General features: G+C 39.3%; 1 protein-coding gene across 1 annotated transcript in view; it reads left to right on the top strand.

Moving 5' to 3' along the window:
- LOC112557475 (cilia- and flagella-associated protein 74-like) overlaps window positions 1-13,941 on the top strand; it is a 32,971-nt gene extending 19,030 nt beyond the window's left edge. Inside the window, exons 28-44 of the mRNA XM_025227355.1 lie at window positions 117-295; window positions 452-552; window positions 750-893; window positions 1,277-1,295; window positions 1,414-1,432; window positions 2,141-2,260; window positions 2,792-2,957; window positions 4,384-4,503; window positions 4,856-5,011; window positions 5,629-5,758; window positions 6,276-6,341; window positions 7,325-7,413; window positions 10,893-11,019; window positions 11,589-11,710; window positions 12,250-12,318; window positions 12,498-12,563; window positions 12,922-13,941. Of these exons, the coding sequence (XP_025083140.1) occupies window positions 117-295; window positions 452-552; window positions 750-893; window positions 1,277-1,295; window positions 1,414-1,432; window positions 2,141-2,260; window positions 2,792-2,957; window positions 4,384-4,503; window positions 4,856-5,011; window positions 5,629-5,758; window positions 6,276-6,341; window positions 7,325-7,413; window positions 10,893-11,019; window positions 11,589-11,710; window positions 12,250-12,318; window positions 12,498-12,563; window positions 12,922-13,020 (1,792 nt within the window). The 3' untranslated portion in view covers window positions 13,021-13,941. The remainder of the gene's footprint in view (window positions 1-116; window positions 296-451; window positions 553-749; window positions 894-1,276; window positions 1,296-1,413; window positions 1,433-2,140; window positions 2,261-2,791; window positions 2,958-4,383; window positions 4,504-4,855; window positions 5,012-5,628; window positions 5,759-6,275; window positions 6,342-7,324; window positions 7,414-10,892; window positions 11,020-11,588; window positions 11,711-12,249; window positions 12,319-12,497; window positions 12,564-12,921) is intronic.
- Window positions 13,942-14,156: the final 215 nt, after the last annotated feature.

Below are 14,156 nucleotides of genomic sequence, written 5' to 3'. Positions count from 1 at the left end.
GCTAAAGTTTTAATTTCTTTCTAAGCGGTTTCCTTGTGACTTTCAAACCAGTGATGCACACTTATACTTGCATTTTTACTAGCCCTAGATCCAACCTTTTTGCTTTTTTGTTGCAGAGACTTTAAAATTTCCTGTAAAGGGGTTGGGGTACTACCTCCCCTGCAGCTTTCCAGTCAGGTGATACGTTTTGCTGCCACAGCGGTGTTTGATGTCTCCACAGCAAGTCTACATGTCATCAACTCGCACAAAAGCACCAATGAGTTTGCTCATCCGGTTCCTCGGATAGGCACCAAAGGCAAATTCACTTTTTCAGCACAGAAATGTGCTCTTTCAAACTATTTCTACTATTTCCATTTTATTTTGAGCTAAAAAAAACAAAAAAAATGTAGGAAGTACTTTTGTATCAAATGCTGAAACTAAGGTAACAGGGTTACAACGGTTATGTGTGCAGGAGACATTTGCCCTGTTGGACTCACGTCTTTTGAGTTTGTTGTTCCACAAGATGCACCTGTCTCAATTTCTCCATCTGTTGGGACAGTTGCACCTGGAAAAGTGAGTTCTATTTGCCTTTGTCATAGTGCACAATTTTTTTTAGCTTTTTTTCAGTTAAGAGGTAAAAATGACACAAGCATAACTTGTACACACATACTTGTGACATTTGTGCATGAAATATATGCAGATACTATTTCACCTGTCTTATCTGGGTAGAAATGATTATATATGCTACTTCACCTATCATGTCTGTGTAGAAAGCTCTCATTCAAGTCAGATTCAGGCCGTCACTCACTGATGACGAAATACAGCAAGAAATGTTGCGTCTGAAGACAAAGATGGAGGCTTTGCAGTTGGAACAAGATGAGAAACTTGAAAAGGATACATTAGAGCAGACACAGGTTAGCCAGACTTTTTTTTCTTTGACATGTTGCAAGAGACAGCACTTCTGAATCTCAATGAAAGTTATTATTGGTGTAATTGGTATGAAGGTAATGTATAAAACTTGTAAATGATGTCTGCACTTATGTTTATTGCACTTTATTGTGATGTGTATGTTTAGTTAACTGGAATAATTTATTGAACTTCTTTTGTGTGTTTTTTTAACCTTTCATGAGCTAAAAGTAAGCTAAACAATGATGGCAGTCCTATATCTTTAAGTAAAAGTATTCTAAACTTGACTCTTTATTCGTTACTGGGAGATAATGTGAGGGAAAATAAAATTAAATGAAGAAGGGACAAATAACACCAAATATTTCTAATTAACTAACCCAATGCCTTGCAGAAAACAGTTCAAAGAGTAAGTAAGCAAACAAAGGCAATGCCATCATCACCTAAGACTCAAGTGTTGAAGAGCAGCAAGCAATGTCTAGCTCATCATTGTCATTGAAGTCAAAACAAGCTTCTTCAAATTTATCTGAGCAATGTTCACTGCTAAAAGGTGAGTAGTGAAATACTGATGAAATCTCATATATTTTTGTTTAGTATGTATAAGAACCCATTTTTTAAAAGTAAATTATCTCTTTCTTTTCTTACAATAATAGTTCATTTTGAACAGGAATGTGAAACCAGAATTGCGAAGTAGTGAGCCATTTTGTCGAATGGGAAGCAAAGATGAGTCTCTAGTGGCAAAAATTGAGGCATCATGTAATTTGTCATTTTAAAAAAAAATCTGAAAATAATTTTTCACTGCTGGTACTCCAAGCAACATTTTATGTGTAGTTAGACCTTTCTATGATCAGATATGTGGAATTACATTTACACTGTCCCAGACATGTGGCCAGGCTCATGGAAGAAGCTTGCTAAACCTGCAGAGGTGCAGTTTTTATAAAAAAATGCCACACATACTCCATGATCTTCATTCATTTCAGATAAAGAAGAGTAGTCTGATCAAATGTTTGCCGCCAAGACAGTCCAGAGTTCAAAAAATTCAGCTCTTTCTGCCTGCACATATCAAGTCTGTTTGGATGTGGTACCAGTTTGTAGGGCTAGACTAGTCTGTTAGAATATAGACAACAAAACTCTAGTACCAATCATTTCATAAAGAAAAGTATATTCTTGTATAGATGTTAGTTGTGAGAAACACATACAATAAATTAATGGTGTGCATAATTCTTTTTCTTGATATCTCATTTCAAAATCATTTCAGTTCTCCTTTGCATGCTGTTGCCACTGCATCATTGTTGCGTCAGTTTGAGGCCACTGTCAGTACTGTTGTGATTCCCTGCTATATTGCTTCTAGAGAACCGTCAGGAAAGTTATCACACAGGTGATTGTTTTGTATTAGAGGCATCTCACTCACTTAACCATTGACAATAACAGATATTCTAGCTATATAATAAAGTAACATCTGTTCCAGCAATATATAAAGCAATAAAATGATAAAGCCAAGAACAAATAATTCTGACCTATTTAATAAACTTAATATAGTTGAAACAAAATGTCTGAAACTAAATCATTCATTGCTGTTTGTCAACAGCATATTTCTTCCATTGCACAGCATTCTTTGAGTAAATATTTCATTATACTTGAAAATATTCTGGCTGTGATATTCTGGAGTTTATTAATTATTTATTTGTTGAAAATGTATTTTGCATTGAAACAATGCTTGTGGTAAAAACTGTCCACACTTTTTCCCAAGCTTTTTCTTGCCATGTGCATAGCTGTTTAATGTTTTCATGCTACTAATTTTTCTGGCTGAGACTTGTAATACATGAGTTGTTCACAAATATTGCAGTTTAGAGAACATCTTGTATCTGGCTGAGATCTGTAACATGTGCACTGTGCTTGAATACTGCAGCATAGAAAATACGCTGTATCTGGAAGTTCGTTGCCCAGTGGTCAAGCCCCAGCTGATTGTAATTTCTGACAGTGGGAAAACCACAGTGGATTTCAGTGAGGTATCTATCGGGCAGAGCACATATCGTTCTGTCACCATCCAAAACATCTCTGACAAGATGGTGAAGGTGAGTGCATTGCAGGTGACAATGAATATGACCAAGTTTATCTTCACCTTAACTTTCACCATCAAGTATATCAAGTGTGCCTGTATTGTGTAATTATTTTTTACAATTGTAAATGATATTTTAGTTGTTGCAATAACATTCGAAAACACAGCAAGAACAAGCTTCCATCAGTTCAATGAGTAAAGATCACACATGAATAAGAGTTCTTGCACATGATGGGTTGTCAACACAGCTTATATATCCTCATATACAGCTCAGTATTCATGTTCATCCTTGTGGAAGTGTCATTTCACAATGTCATTACTGTGTTCAAGGCAGCATAAGGAGAGAGTTGGGGTTTCCATAAGCTCTAGTCTTGATATGGTGAACCATTTACAAGTATATTGTCATTGTGCAGAGTAATCCATGAGACCTTTACCTTATTTATATTTGTAGAGGCTGTAGAGATTCAGTCATTCATTATTAGCATATGTTCCTAGTCACAAAGGTATAAATGTTTTTTCTAATGACTGGTCAAAGCCAGCACAAGATACTATTTCCCTGAATCTGGGTGAATACTCACATCCCCCTTCTGTTTTTAACACATGCCTATAGCATCATCATGCAGAGACGTCAGACCTCAAAACTATACTGGGATATATTTACATTTTCAAAGCTTCAACAAATAGAAGAGCTGGGGATTTATGTTAATAAGGTGTTTGTGTGGACAGTTGTGATGTCCGGATAACCTACCACATGGCACACACTTGCACACTTTTTGTGAAGACAACACTAAAAGCATAGCCATAGGTTGTTGATGTCTTTTATTATGGCAACCGTTTGATGGCCGCTTGCAGCTACCAGTACTACCACTGTCTAACAATGCAAACTGTAGGCAAACTTTCTGCTAAGTCTTTAACGGGCTGCTGTTTGAGATGGTAATCATTTCCAATGGTGGTGCTGTGACTTTTGTCCTGCTCTCTCCAGATGTTTTTCTCTCTCTGACTTCTTTCATGCCACACATCTCTCTCCCCTTGTATACATCTGGGAGGATTAATGTGCCCTGGTTAGCTGGCTGTGTTGAAGCACATCGCTGATTGTGCTGCTGGGAATCCGCCTAGTGAAGGTTGGGTGTGGCCCCCTCCTTCACCCCTCAGCCCCCTTCATCCCTCTGGCCAACACAAACTTGCTTCTGACTAGTGCTGTCAACCAGCCAGCCTTCAGCTGACATCTAAGCCAGCATCTATCACAGATTATCTATGCAGATATCATACATTGGATTAAGCCAGTCTAGTGATTTAAAAATGTTTTGCAACCTTCTAGACTTTAAATTGTACCAACAAGGAGAAAATTTTTAAATAAAATGTGTAGCCATTGCATACTGGAATAAAAACAAATTGATTTTTTTTTTAAATGTAATAAAACTATGTTCATGTCTTGTTTACAGCTGTCTTCAACCATTCTTGACACCCTGGGGCCATTTGTACTGGTAAATGCTTTGAGAGTGCTCGCCCCTGAGGCAACCCACACTTTGATTATCTCCTTCACACCAACAGCTGGTCACATTGTGAGTAGACATCTGTTTGTCGGTCTAAGCCAGAAAATCTTAAGTTGAGTAGCATATTTACACCAAAGTAATGCTATAGTCACAAAGAGAATAAATCCTTAATTAATAAAAAATATAATAATTATAGACAATATTAGTCATAAAGAGAATAAATCCTTAATAAATATAATAGTTTCAGTGATATAGATAATACCAGTCATCCTGACAGTAATAGGCAACAGCTTGCTTTCCACTTGCATGCCATAGGATGTGTCTGTGTGTGTGTGTATGTGAGAGAGAGAGATATAGGGACTTCATACAGATGTGTACATGTTAAAGTAATACATACAGCTATGGTTTCCCATGCTTGTAGTTTCAAGAACCACTGCAGGTTAAGACTGGAACCTCGTCACTGCACTTGATGCTGGTTGGACGAGGTGTGAGTCCTGTTGTCAGACTCAGTGTGGAGAATCAATTGTTAGACATGGGTCCAGTGTTGGTGAATGAATACGTTGAGAAATCCTTCAAGGTGAGTGAAGTGTGTGATGAATGTGTCTAAATATGGATATGTCTGGTTAGGGAACATTACATTATAGACTAACTGAACAGGATGTTTCTAAATAATGTAATTATTGATTATTGCTGCCTCATACTCAAGAGAAGATGTTTGTCAAAGAGAAGGAAATTGTTAATGTGTCTAATGGCGATAGCAGAAGTTTGAGATTATTGTAAACGTTTATGAATTATAGGCAGAATTTAGTCAGTGATTTTCCCCCTTTTTAACCTGTTTTCAGAAATATTTTGACTGATACAGTCAATACTGAGAGCTGATAGGCTTAATGGGATATTACGTGGAGGCAGATGTTTCAATTTCCATTTTAGATCAGATGTCTGTTTGTGGACATTCATGTGGAAAGGGTTGTGTGTGTGCAACTGTATGTGCACAAGTGCACAAATGTTAAGGTGTATGCATGCATGCACATATATGTTTGTATATACATGCACATGGGCTTGGTTTCTGATAGTCACCTGCTATGATATAGCCTTAGTTACTGGCACAGTGTGAAACTCAGCCAACTTCTGATAGTCACCCATGTTGTAAAGAGAAGTTACATCATTGTAGTAGTAGATTTTCGGCCCACACAGATTGAAAATACCTCCTCTGTGGCCATTGACTATGTCATCAAGTTGGACAGTCTTTCCTACAGTCATCACAGCAAAGCTCAGAGCTTACCTCACTTTCTGCATGCTCAAAGCACCCTCACTAACTATGTTGGTATGTGGTTCACCTTTTTCTTTAAAAAATTGTTCTGAAACGTTTTTACCACATTTTTTAAGAGAAGACTTTTGTCAGTCAAAAATAGAAATTTGTTATATAAGTCTCCAGTGCTGTATCTTGAGTATCATAAGCACAGCAAAGTAAACCTTTAAATCAACAATACAGATAAACAGAGATGTAGACAATATCAATCATCATGACAGCAGCAGGTAGCACCTTCACTAACTCTAATGATAGACAATTCACCTGTTCCTGTTAAAAAATTTTCTAAAACTTTTTGAAGATTCTTATCATGTGTCTTTCTTAGTTAGAGTAAAAGTCTGTGAGAAGTTTGGGTCAGAGTGAACCAGTAAGCAAAGACAACACTTTTTTTTATTTCTAGTCCTTGTTATTGTAACACGGAAAATAGTGTTTTCATGTTAACAGTTAACCCTATAATCTGGAGAGCATTTTAAGTAGAAAGGCACGGGCAAATTAAAGTTGTCATCATATTCATCCCCTTTCAACTGTGCAGGTGTGCAAAACTATAATGGACAGAATGTCTTTGATGTTGTCCCAGCAGAAGGCACAATTCCACCAGGTGGGTAAACGTTGGGGTGTGTGCACACACACAAACATGCAGGCACAAAATTCCAAAAATGGGAGACCTTTTTCCATTATCTTTATGGGAGTAATTCCTCATTTCAGTATACCTTAATCACAGGCCCATTTTACCTAAAGAATGCTCACAAACTCCATAACACCTACACATCTTTCAATCAAAGGTGTCAGCATGATACAAAAGAAGCAGTTATTTATAGAAGTAATATAAGTTCTCTAATAAGCCACTGAATAAAATAAATGAGTGAAATGCCTGAGATGTCATTCTGGACATCTCTACCCTTGCATCTGCTGCTGCTCAGATGCTTGCACAGACTTCGTGGAAATTTAATTTATGAGATCTAACTTTTTTAACCCTTGTTTGTCATACTGGGAACCAGTCGTTTCAGTAGCAGGATAGAGTATTTAATAATAAAGAGTCTAAAGACTAAACTAAAGAGTCCTAGACTATGACTTGTTAGTATCTAAGAATTAGCTTTTCAAAACCTTTTGTCACAGCAGGGGTAAAGCAATGGGAGGTAAATTGTTTAATTGTAGCCTTGGGTTTTTCTTTGACACTGGCACAGGATGCTGTCTAGAATAATGAAAAATAACTGTTAAAAATAGACATTAAAATCAAGACTTAGAATTTTGGCAGGTTGGTCTTTACAGCATCTTATAATAAAAGGCTTTATTGCAACGAGCTGCTTTATGAGTGTGCATCTTGTGAAGCTGTTGGCACACCTCCTTCTGTGTAATATCATTAAAATTCTTCACTGACTTCCTCTAGAGCATTATTACCATCTTCCCTCACCCTTACACTTTCTTCTTTAAATTCATGGCAGCTGAAATGACGATAGAATGTATTCAGTTTGCATCCTCCTTCTGAGAATTCTGATACTAAGTTTCAACTTTACTTTCCTACTACCTGTACAAATAATTGCCCAATATGCCACCGTCATAGTAACTTTCTTACTTGTGCAGGAGAAACCAAGGATATTATGGTGACCTTTGCTCCTGACCATGAAAGCATACACTACAGTGATGGTATTCACATTGAATTGTTCAGTGAGGTAAGGTTATATTTAACTTTCATGTCTATCTATCTATTCCTCTTCGTGCATCAGGTTGCACATAAGGCCTCAACCAGAGTCCGCCACCGATGTCGATCGGCTGAAACCCGCTCTAGGTGACCCCATGTCCAGCCCTTTCCTTTCATCTCCCTTTCCACTGTTCTTCTCCAAGTTTCCTTTGGGCGGCCTCGTTTTCTTCGGCCGTCTGGAGTCCATCGTAGGGCGACTCTGGAAAGGTCTGCTGTCTGCTGGCGGAGCACATGTCCAATCCATCGCCAACGCCTTCGTTGAACTTGCGTGGTGATGGACTCGGTTTCAGTTCTTCGGTGGAGTTCTTCGTTGCTGATGGTATTTGGCCAAAAGATGTTAAGTATGCGCCTGAGGCATCTGTTTTGGAAGACGTCAAGCTTGTTACTGATGGTTTTGGTCATCTTCCAGGATTCTGATCCGTAAAGGAGGGTGCTGATCACATTTGACTTGAAGATTCTCAGTTTGATCTTCTGGCTGATGTTTTTTGCCTTCCATGTGCTCCTGAGTGAGGCGAAGGCCTGGCTGGCTTTCGCCAGTCGGGCTCGAATCTCCACCTCCGCATCCCTGTGTTTGACATTTTGGACCAAGATAGGTGAACTGTCAACTTCCTCAATCTCTTCTCCATTTAGTTTGATGCCGTCTGGACTCTGGCGTTCACTCTCATACTTTTCGTTTTCTTTGTGCTGACCTTCAAGCCAAGGTTTCCAGCTGTTTCTGAGAAGGCCTTTGTTTTTTCATGCATGTCTGGTGGCAGTGTGACAGCAGGCAATGTCATCAGCAAAGTCCAAGTCTTCCAGCGTTGTTGTTGCTGTCATAGTCATGGTCCATCTGATCCCTCTCCTCTCACTGTCGGTGGAAGTCTTCATGATCCAGTCCATGGCCAGGATGAAGAGGAACGGCGACAGAATGCAGCCCTGCTTCACCCGGTACTGACGTTGAAGGGGTCTGTGAGCTCCGTGTCACAGACAACCTGGATTTGAAATCGCTGTACAGCATTGCAATGACCTGAACAAGTTTTGCAGGGACTCCGTAATGCCTCAGGATCTTCCATAAGGACTCGCGGTGGATGCTGTCAAAAGCCTTCTCCAGGTCGATGAAATTGATGTACAGCGGTGTGTTCCATTCGTTGCTCTGCTCCAGAATCTGTCGCAGAATGAAGATGTGTTCGGAGCAGGATCGCCCAGGACGAAATCCTGCTTGCTGTGGTCGGAGGTCTTTCCCAAGAGTTGCCGTCAGTCTTGACAAAACAATCTTGCTGAAGACCTTGCTGGTGAGGGAAAGAAGTGTTATGCCCTCCAATTATTGCAGTCTCCAAGATCTCCTTTCTTGGTAACTTGAAGATGAGCCCTGTCTTCCAAGCAACAGGGAGCTGCCCTGATTCCCAAACTTGCTTGAAGATTTCAGTCAGCTTGGGAGCTGTCACATTTATATCTGCTTTCAACATCTCTGCTGTTATTCCATCTGCCCTGGTGCTTTGCCGCTCTTCATTGTCTTGACTGCTGCTGTCACTTCTTCCAGGCTTGGTGGGTCTGTGCAGATGTCAAGGTCTATAGCTGCTGGATGTCTGCAAGCTGAGGGGGATCTGGTCTGTTCAGAACCGACTCAAAATGTTCCTTCCAGCGCTGTAGTTTTTCTGCCTCTCCCTCGATGACATTACCGTTCACGTCTTTCACTGGCACATCACTGTTCTTAAACCCGTTGTTTAGCTGTTTGTTTATCTTGTACAGTGTCTTCAGGTCATTTTTACTTGCTGCATTTTCTGCTTCATCTGCCAGTTTCTCTATGTGGTCTCTTTTGTCGGTTCTTGCCATCCTCTTTACCTCTTTGTTTAGTTTTGCATATCTTTGTCTGAGTTGTTCTTTCAGGCGTTCAGATCTGGTGCTGTTGATTCTTTGTTTGGCTGACTTTCTCTCTTCTATCTTCCATGTCTCTTCTCCGATCCACTGTTCTTTCTTTTTCCGTTGGAAGCCCAGTATTTTCTCTCCTGATTCCTGTAAGACTCGATTGAAGTCGTCTAAGGTCATTTCTTGTTGGTCTCCTAGTGCTTGGAACCTGTTCTTTACTTCCATAGCAAAGGCCCTTTCTATGACTGGATTTTTCAGTTTGCCAGAGTCCACTCTCTGCTGACGTGCCTGTTTTCCTCGTGATCGACGCAGCTTCAGGGAAACTGTGGCTATCACAAGAGTGTGGTCACTGGCAACGTCTGCTCCTCTGTAGGCTCTAACATCTTGAAGTGAGCTCCTCCATTTTCGGTTGATGATGACATGGTCTATCTGGTTCTTTGTGCTCCCATCTGGTGATGTCCATGTTGCCTTGTGGATGTCTTTGTGTGGGAAGAGTGTGCCACCAATCAGTAGTTGTTTTCTTCACAAAAGTCTGCCAGTCTCTCTCCGTTGTCATTGATGGTTCCGATTCCATGTTTGCCCATGACATGCTCCTGCAGGTGTTGTCACTTCCCACCTTGGCATTGAGATCGCCGATGATGAGCAACATGTCATGGGCTGGAACGCTCTCTGAGGCTGCTTGGAGCTGATCGTAAAAAGCATCCTTGTCTTCTGCCTCAGAGTCATTTGTTGGTGCATAGCAGGCTAGCACTGTCAGCTTGGTGTACTTTGAATGGAATCTTGCTCTCAAAAGCCTAGGTCCATAAGGCTTCCATTCCAGCAGTGCCTTTTCCGTTTTCTTGTTGAGGAGTAGAGCTACTCCTTCAGAGTGCTGAGCGTCTGATCTTCCTGAGAACAAGATGGTATGTCCTGACGCTAGTCTCCTCTTTCCCGTGCCGGTCCATCTGACCTCACTGACTCCAGGATGTCCAAGTTGTAGTTGTCAAACTCCTTGACTAGTTGGAGCATCCTGCCAGTCTGGTACAAGGTCTGGACGTTCCAGCACCCACCCTCAACTTTTGCCTCGGCTTCAGTAAATCCACTGTCGGGGCGCCAGCTCCCTTTCGGGTTTGGCTGTCGTCCGTCATTAGTCAGTCACCTGGTGTGCTTCATTACCTCCGCCATCTGTGACGAGTTCTCTGGTTTTAGTTTCTGTAACATACTTTTTTTTTACATGGTGGGGTTGTTAGCCCTACCACAACCTAATTTACCTCTAGGTGAGGTGTCCACCTTAGTCGCCTCTTACGACATGCCTGGCTGGATGGCAGGGACCCTATTCTTACAATGCTTGCTAGGCAAGCATACCCCGGGGTCCCACAGGGGAACTTTCATGTCAGGTAGTGTAATTTCTTGCGTATCGTTTGTGTTGTTTAGCAATAAAGACCAAGGCATAAAGTTTTAGGGTCAAGAGATCACAGTGATAGCGTTTTCTGTCTCACCATTTTAATGAAATCAATGTGCCCATAGGTGTTGTAGAACAGACAAAGGAGCTTAATTTCTTTTGTGACATAGTAAGTTTTTCACTGCATTTATGCTATAAATCAATCTTCCATTTATTTATTTCAGAAGGAGAGTCACTTCTTCCAGGTCACAGGGGAGTCTCAAAAGACACTGCTGTTCATTGTTGGTGGGGATGCGTTGTACCCTGATGTAGAATCACTAGGTGTACTTAGCCATTCTTCTGCAGAAGAAGGTTAGTGCAAGCCAACAAAGAAGTGTAATCATGTGTGTTAGTATTAAAGCAATTACATAGGCTGTTGAAATGCCAACTTTTCAATTACCGTCAAGATCAGAAACTAAAGTCACATGTGGACGGGAATAAAGCAGTACATAGACTTTCAGCCCCATTCCCCAACAAAAAAAAAAAAAAAGTTTACAAAAGCTGGATAGGATGGGCGCAGTAGAAATACAATAGGATATAGAAGGTATTTTACCACTGAATGCAAATATCATGAGGCATTCCTCTGACAAAGTGAAAATGAGATGTGTTCAGTGTAGATGTGTAAATACAGAACATATTCCTGTTCTCAAGATGTGCAAGAGAATATTGGATGGTTCAATGTTAAGTGTTGTAATAAAGACAATTAAAATCATACTTTGGCCACGGAGCTTTTTATGTGATAATAATATGTTGATTTGTATGGCACTTTTCCCCACCGTTAAAGGCGGGCGTAAAGTGCTACTCAGTATTCTTTGCATTCCTTATTTGATTTGAGATTTTTTTTTAGAAATGACCTGAATGATTTATGAATACGTTCTCAGTCAGTACTCCTGTACCCTTCCTGTTGACGCTAAAGAGTCAGATGAGAAATGAGGAATTTGTACCTGCCACTGCCACAATTTTTGTGTGCTGTGCACGCTCAGTTTCAACAAATCAGAAAAAGGTACTAGTCATCTTTCATCACCTGCCTTGTCCTCTAATTTGACATCAAAATGCACAAATAGCTTTTACCATTTTTATATATTTTAGGCTTTGTGTATTGTACAATTTAGGTTTGCCAGGTGCAGTTCAATTCAGGTTTTTTCGTGCACATACACATTGCCTTTCGTTTTTGAATATTTAAAGATTTTTTTATGCTATCTTTCACAAACATCATGGCTGTAAAATATTTATCTTAACACCTGTAGGAGTAAAGGAGAGCAGAAGATGCTACCTTATATGTCATAAATAGAATTGAGTCACATCTGGAGTACCTAAACACTTGTATTCACTTAGTGCTTTTTTGTTTTTAACTTCTCCTGGGCTTTTAATACAGTGCAATGCCATTTGCTTGTTCAGAAGCTAATTTGAATTTGATGCCAGAAACTTTTTATGGATTTGAGATACCTGACCAATAGGCCTCATTGTTTGAAGATAGCTATTCGCAAGACAGAATCCAAGATAAGCTTTTTTAACAATTTTCCACATTATTTTTCCTTGTAGAATGGAGAGTTTCAATTTGAGGGCACACAGCAACTGTTGCAAAAGGGTATCAACATTGAACCTTCAAAGGTATGGGCAAGTGACCTCTGTATTTCTTTCCTAGGCATGGATAACTCAGTGAGGGTTATTGGGGAATTAATACATTGTTATGAAGAGTTCCTTTCCATCGATACTAGTTTATTGCTTAATATTCACATGCTATGACACATGTGAATATATGTTTCAAATATGAAGTACTTGTCTTGCAGGCCATGGTGGAGGCAGGGATTAAAAAGCCTGTTGTCATAACCTGGACACCTCCTCAAGGTCACAATGTGAGTCCACTAGTGAAGGGTCTTTAAATCAGACTCAGCTTTTATCATCTATGCTATGATGAGAGCTAGCAATCCAACCACAATATGCCACATATGCCAGAAAACACTTTCTAGTTTATTGATCACAACAAAATTAGCCGACTGTCATTGTCATAGCAAACATGGGCAAGTTGTGACTGATTGTCCTAATGCAGAATATGTTAATGTGTATTTTATTATATATGTTCAAAAATTGCATGCACACAATTTTTTTTTGTAAACTGTATGTGCGCTTGTGTTTTTTATATGTATATATACAATCCATTCCTATTATTGTAAGTATAACTTTGTTTCAGCACGTTTCACTGATTTGTTGCAGTCCAGCAAAGTTCAGGAAGAATTAGTAACTGTAACTCTAAGAGGAGATGTGGTTGAGCAGCAGCAGTTTGTTCTTCACTTGTTGGTGGTGTCTGCCTAATCTTCCCACAATATACTTTACAAGAGCAACAGGAAAACTATGAAATGGAATTCAGGAACTGTTTCACAAGTTCTTCTGTTCCTTAGACGAAATATGATTCTTACCATAAAGAGCAAAAAACATTTAAAATTCCTTTAAGACTATAAATGCAGTGCAGTTACAAGTCATGCAAATGTAAAATAGATGTCTTTATTAATCCTTTTTAGGATATTGTTTTATCCGCTAACAGTAACATGAAATCATTTTCCGTAAATCATTAACATTAAAAAGAACAAACTGACTATATCCAATTTATTTATACTAGCACTTACAGTCTCTCTTGCAATTATTAAAAATTTGTATACATTCTTATTGCCACTCAAAATAGGGATAACACTTGAGATAAGTTATACTTATCTGTAACATCTCTTCAAATGTATATAAATGGACACTCTAGAAAGGGGGCAAGCAGCATGACCATCTGAATTCATCCAAGAGTTGTGTATCTGGATTGCAGACAGGATAAATAAATGCAGATAATAGGTGGTTTTAGCTCTAGGAATCTATACCTACCACTTTTCTCAGTGTGTTGAATGTGGGTGCGAGTCATCGGCTGAAGCTACAGTCAGTTTGCAGATCAAAATCTTGTCATACATTGTCTTGTGTCATTCTGTCCCCTGCAAACCACCCCTCCTGCTTTTTTATGTTCAATTCATGCCTGACCTGGTTTGCAATATTCGCACCATAGATGTATAAAATATTTGCAGAAGTTCTATGTGGACATTAAAAGACTTTCTGAGACAGTACAATACAAAGAACACTGAAAGATTTTTTTTCATAATCTATTTTACAGGCATTGTGGGTGTCACTGTTAGCACATTCTTTACCTTCTATCATGTATTTTATGTTTGATTGTACAAATTATATTTATATTTTAAACAATGGTTTTGTTGAATATCTTCTCTTTCCTGCACTTGTGTTGGGCAATCAGAAAGAGTAGGATGTGCAAGTACATAATTACTGAGTCATGCAGAGTAAAATATTATGGAAGGACTGAACGCGAAAGACAGATTTGAATTACTGAGACATTGAGGTTTGCTTTCTATCTGTTCACAAAGTTTCTAAAGGCACTCTTGGCTTGTTAAAACACACATACA

Source organism: Pomacea canaliculata, linkage group LG2, assembly GCF_003073045.1.
Source record: "Pomacea canaliculata isolate SZHN2017 linkage group LG2, ASM307304v1, whole genome shotgun sequence".
Classification (NCBI taxonomy): Eukaryota; Metazoa; Mollusca; class Gastropoda; order Architaenioglossa; family Ampullariidae; genus Pomacea; species Pomacea canaliculata.
Note: the sequence above shows the minus strand (reverse complement) of the source record. Positions and strands in the feature narration are given on the sequence as shown.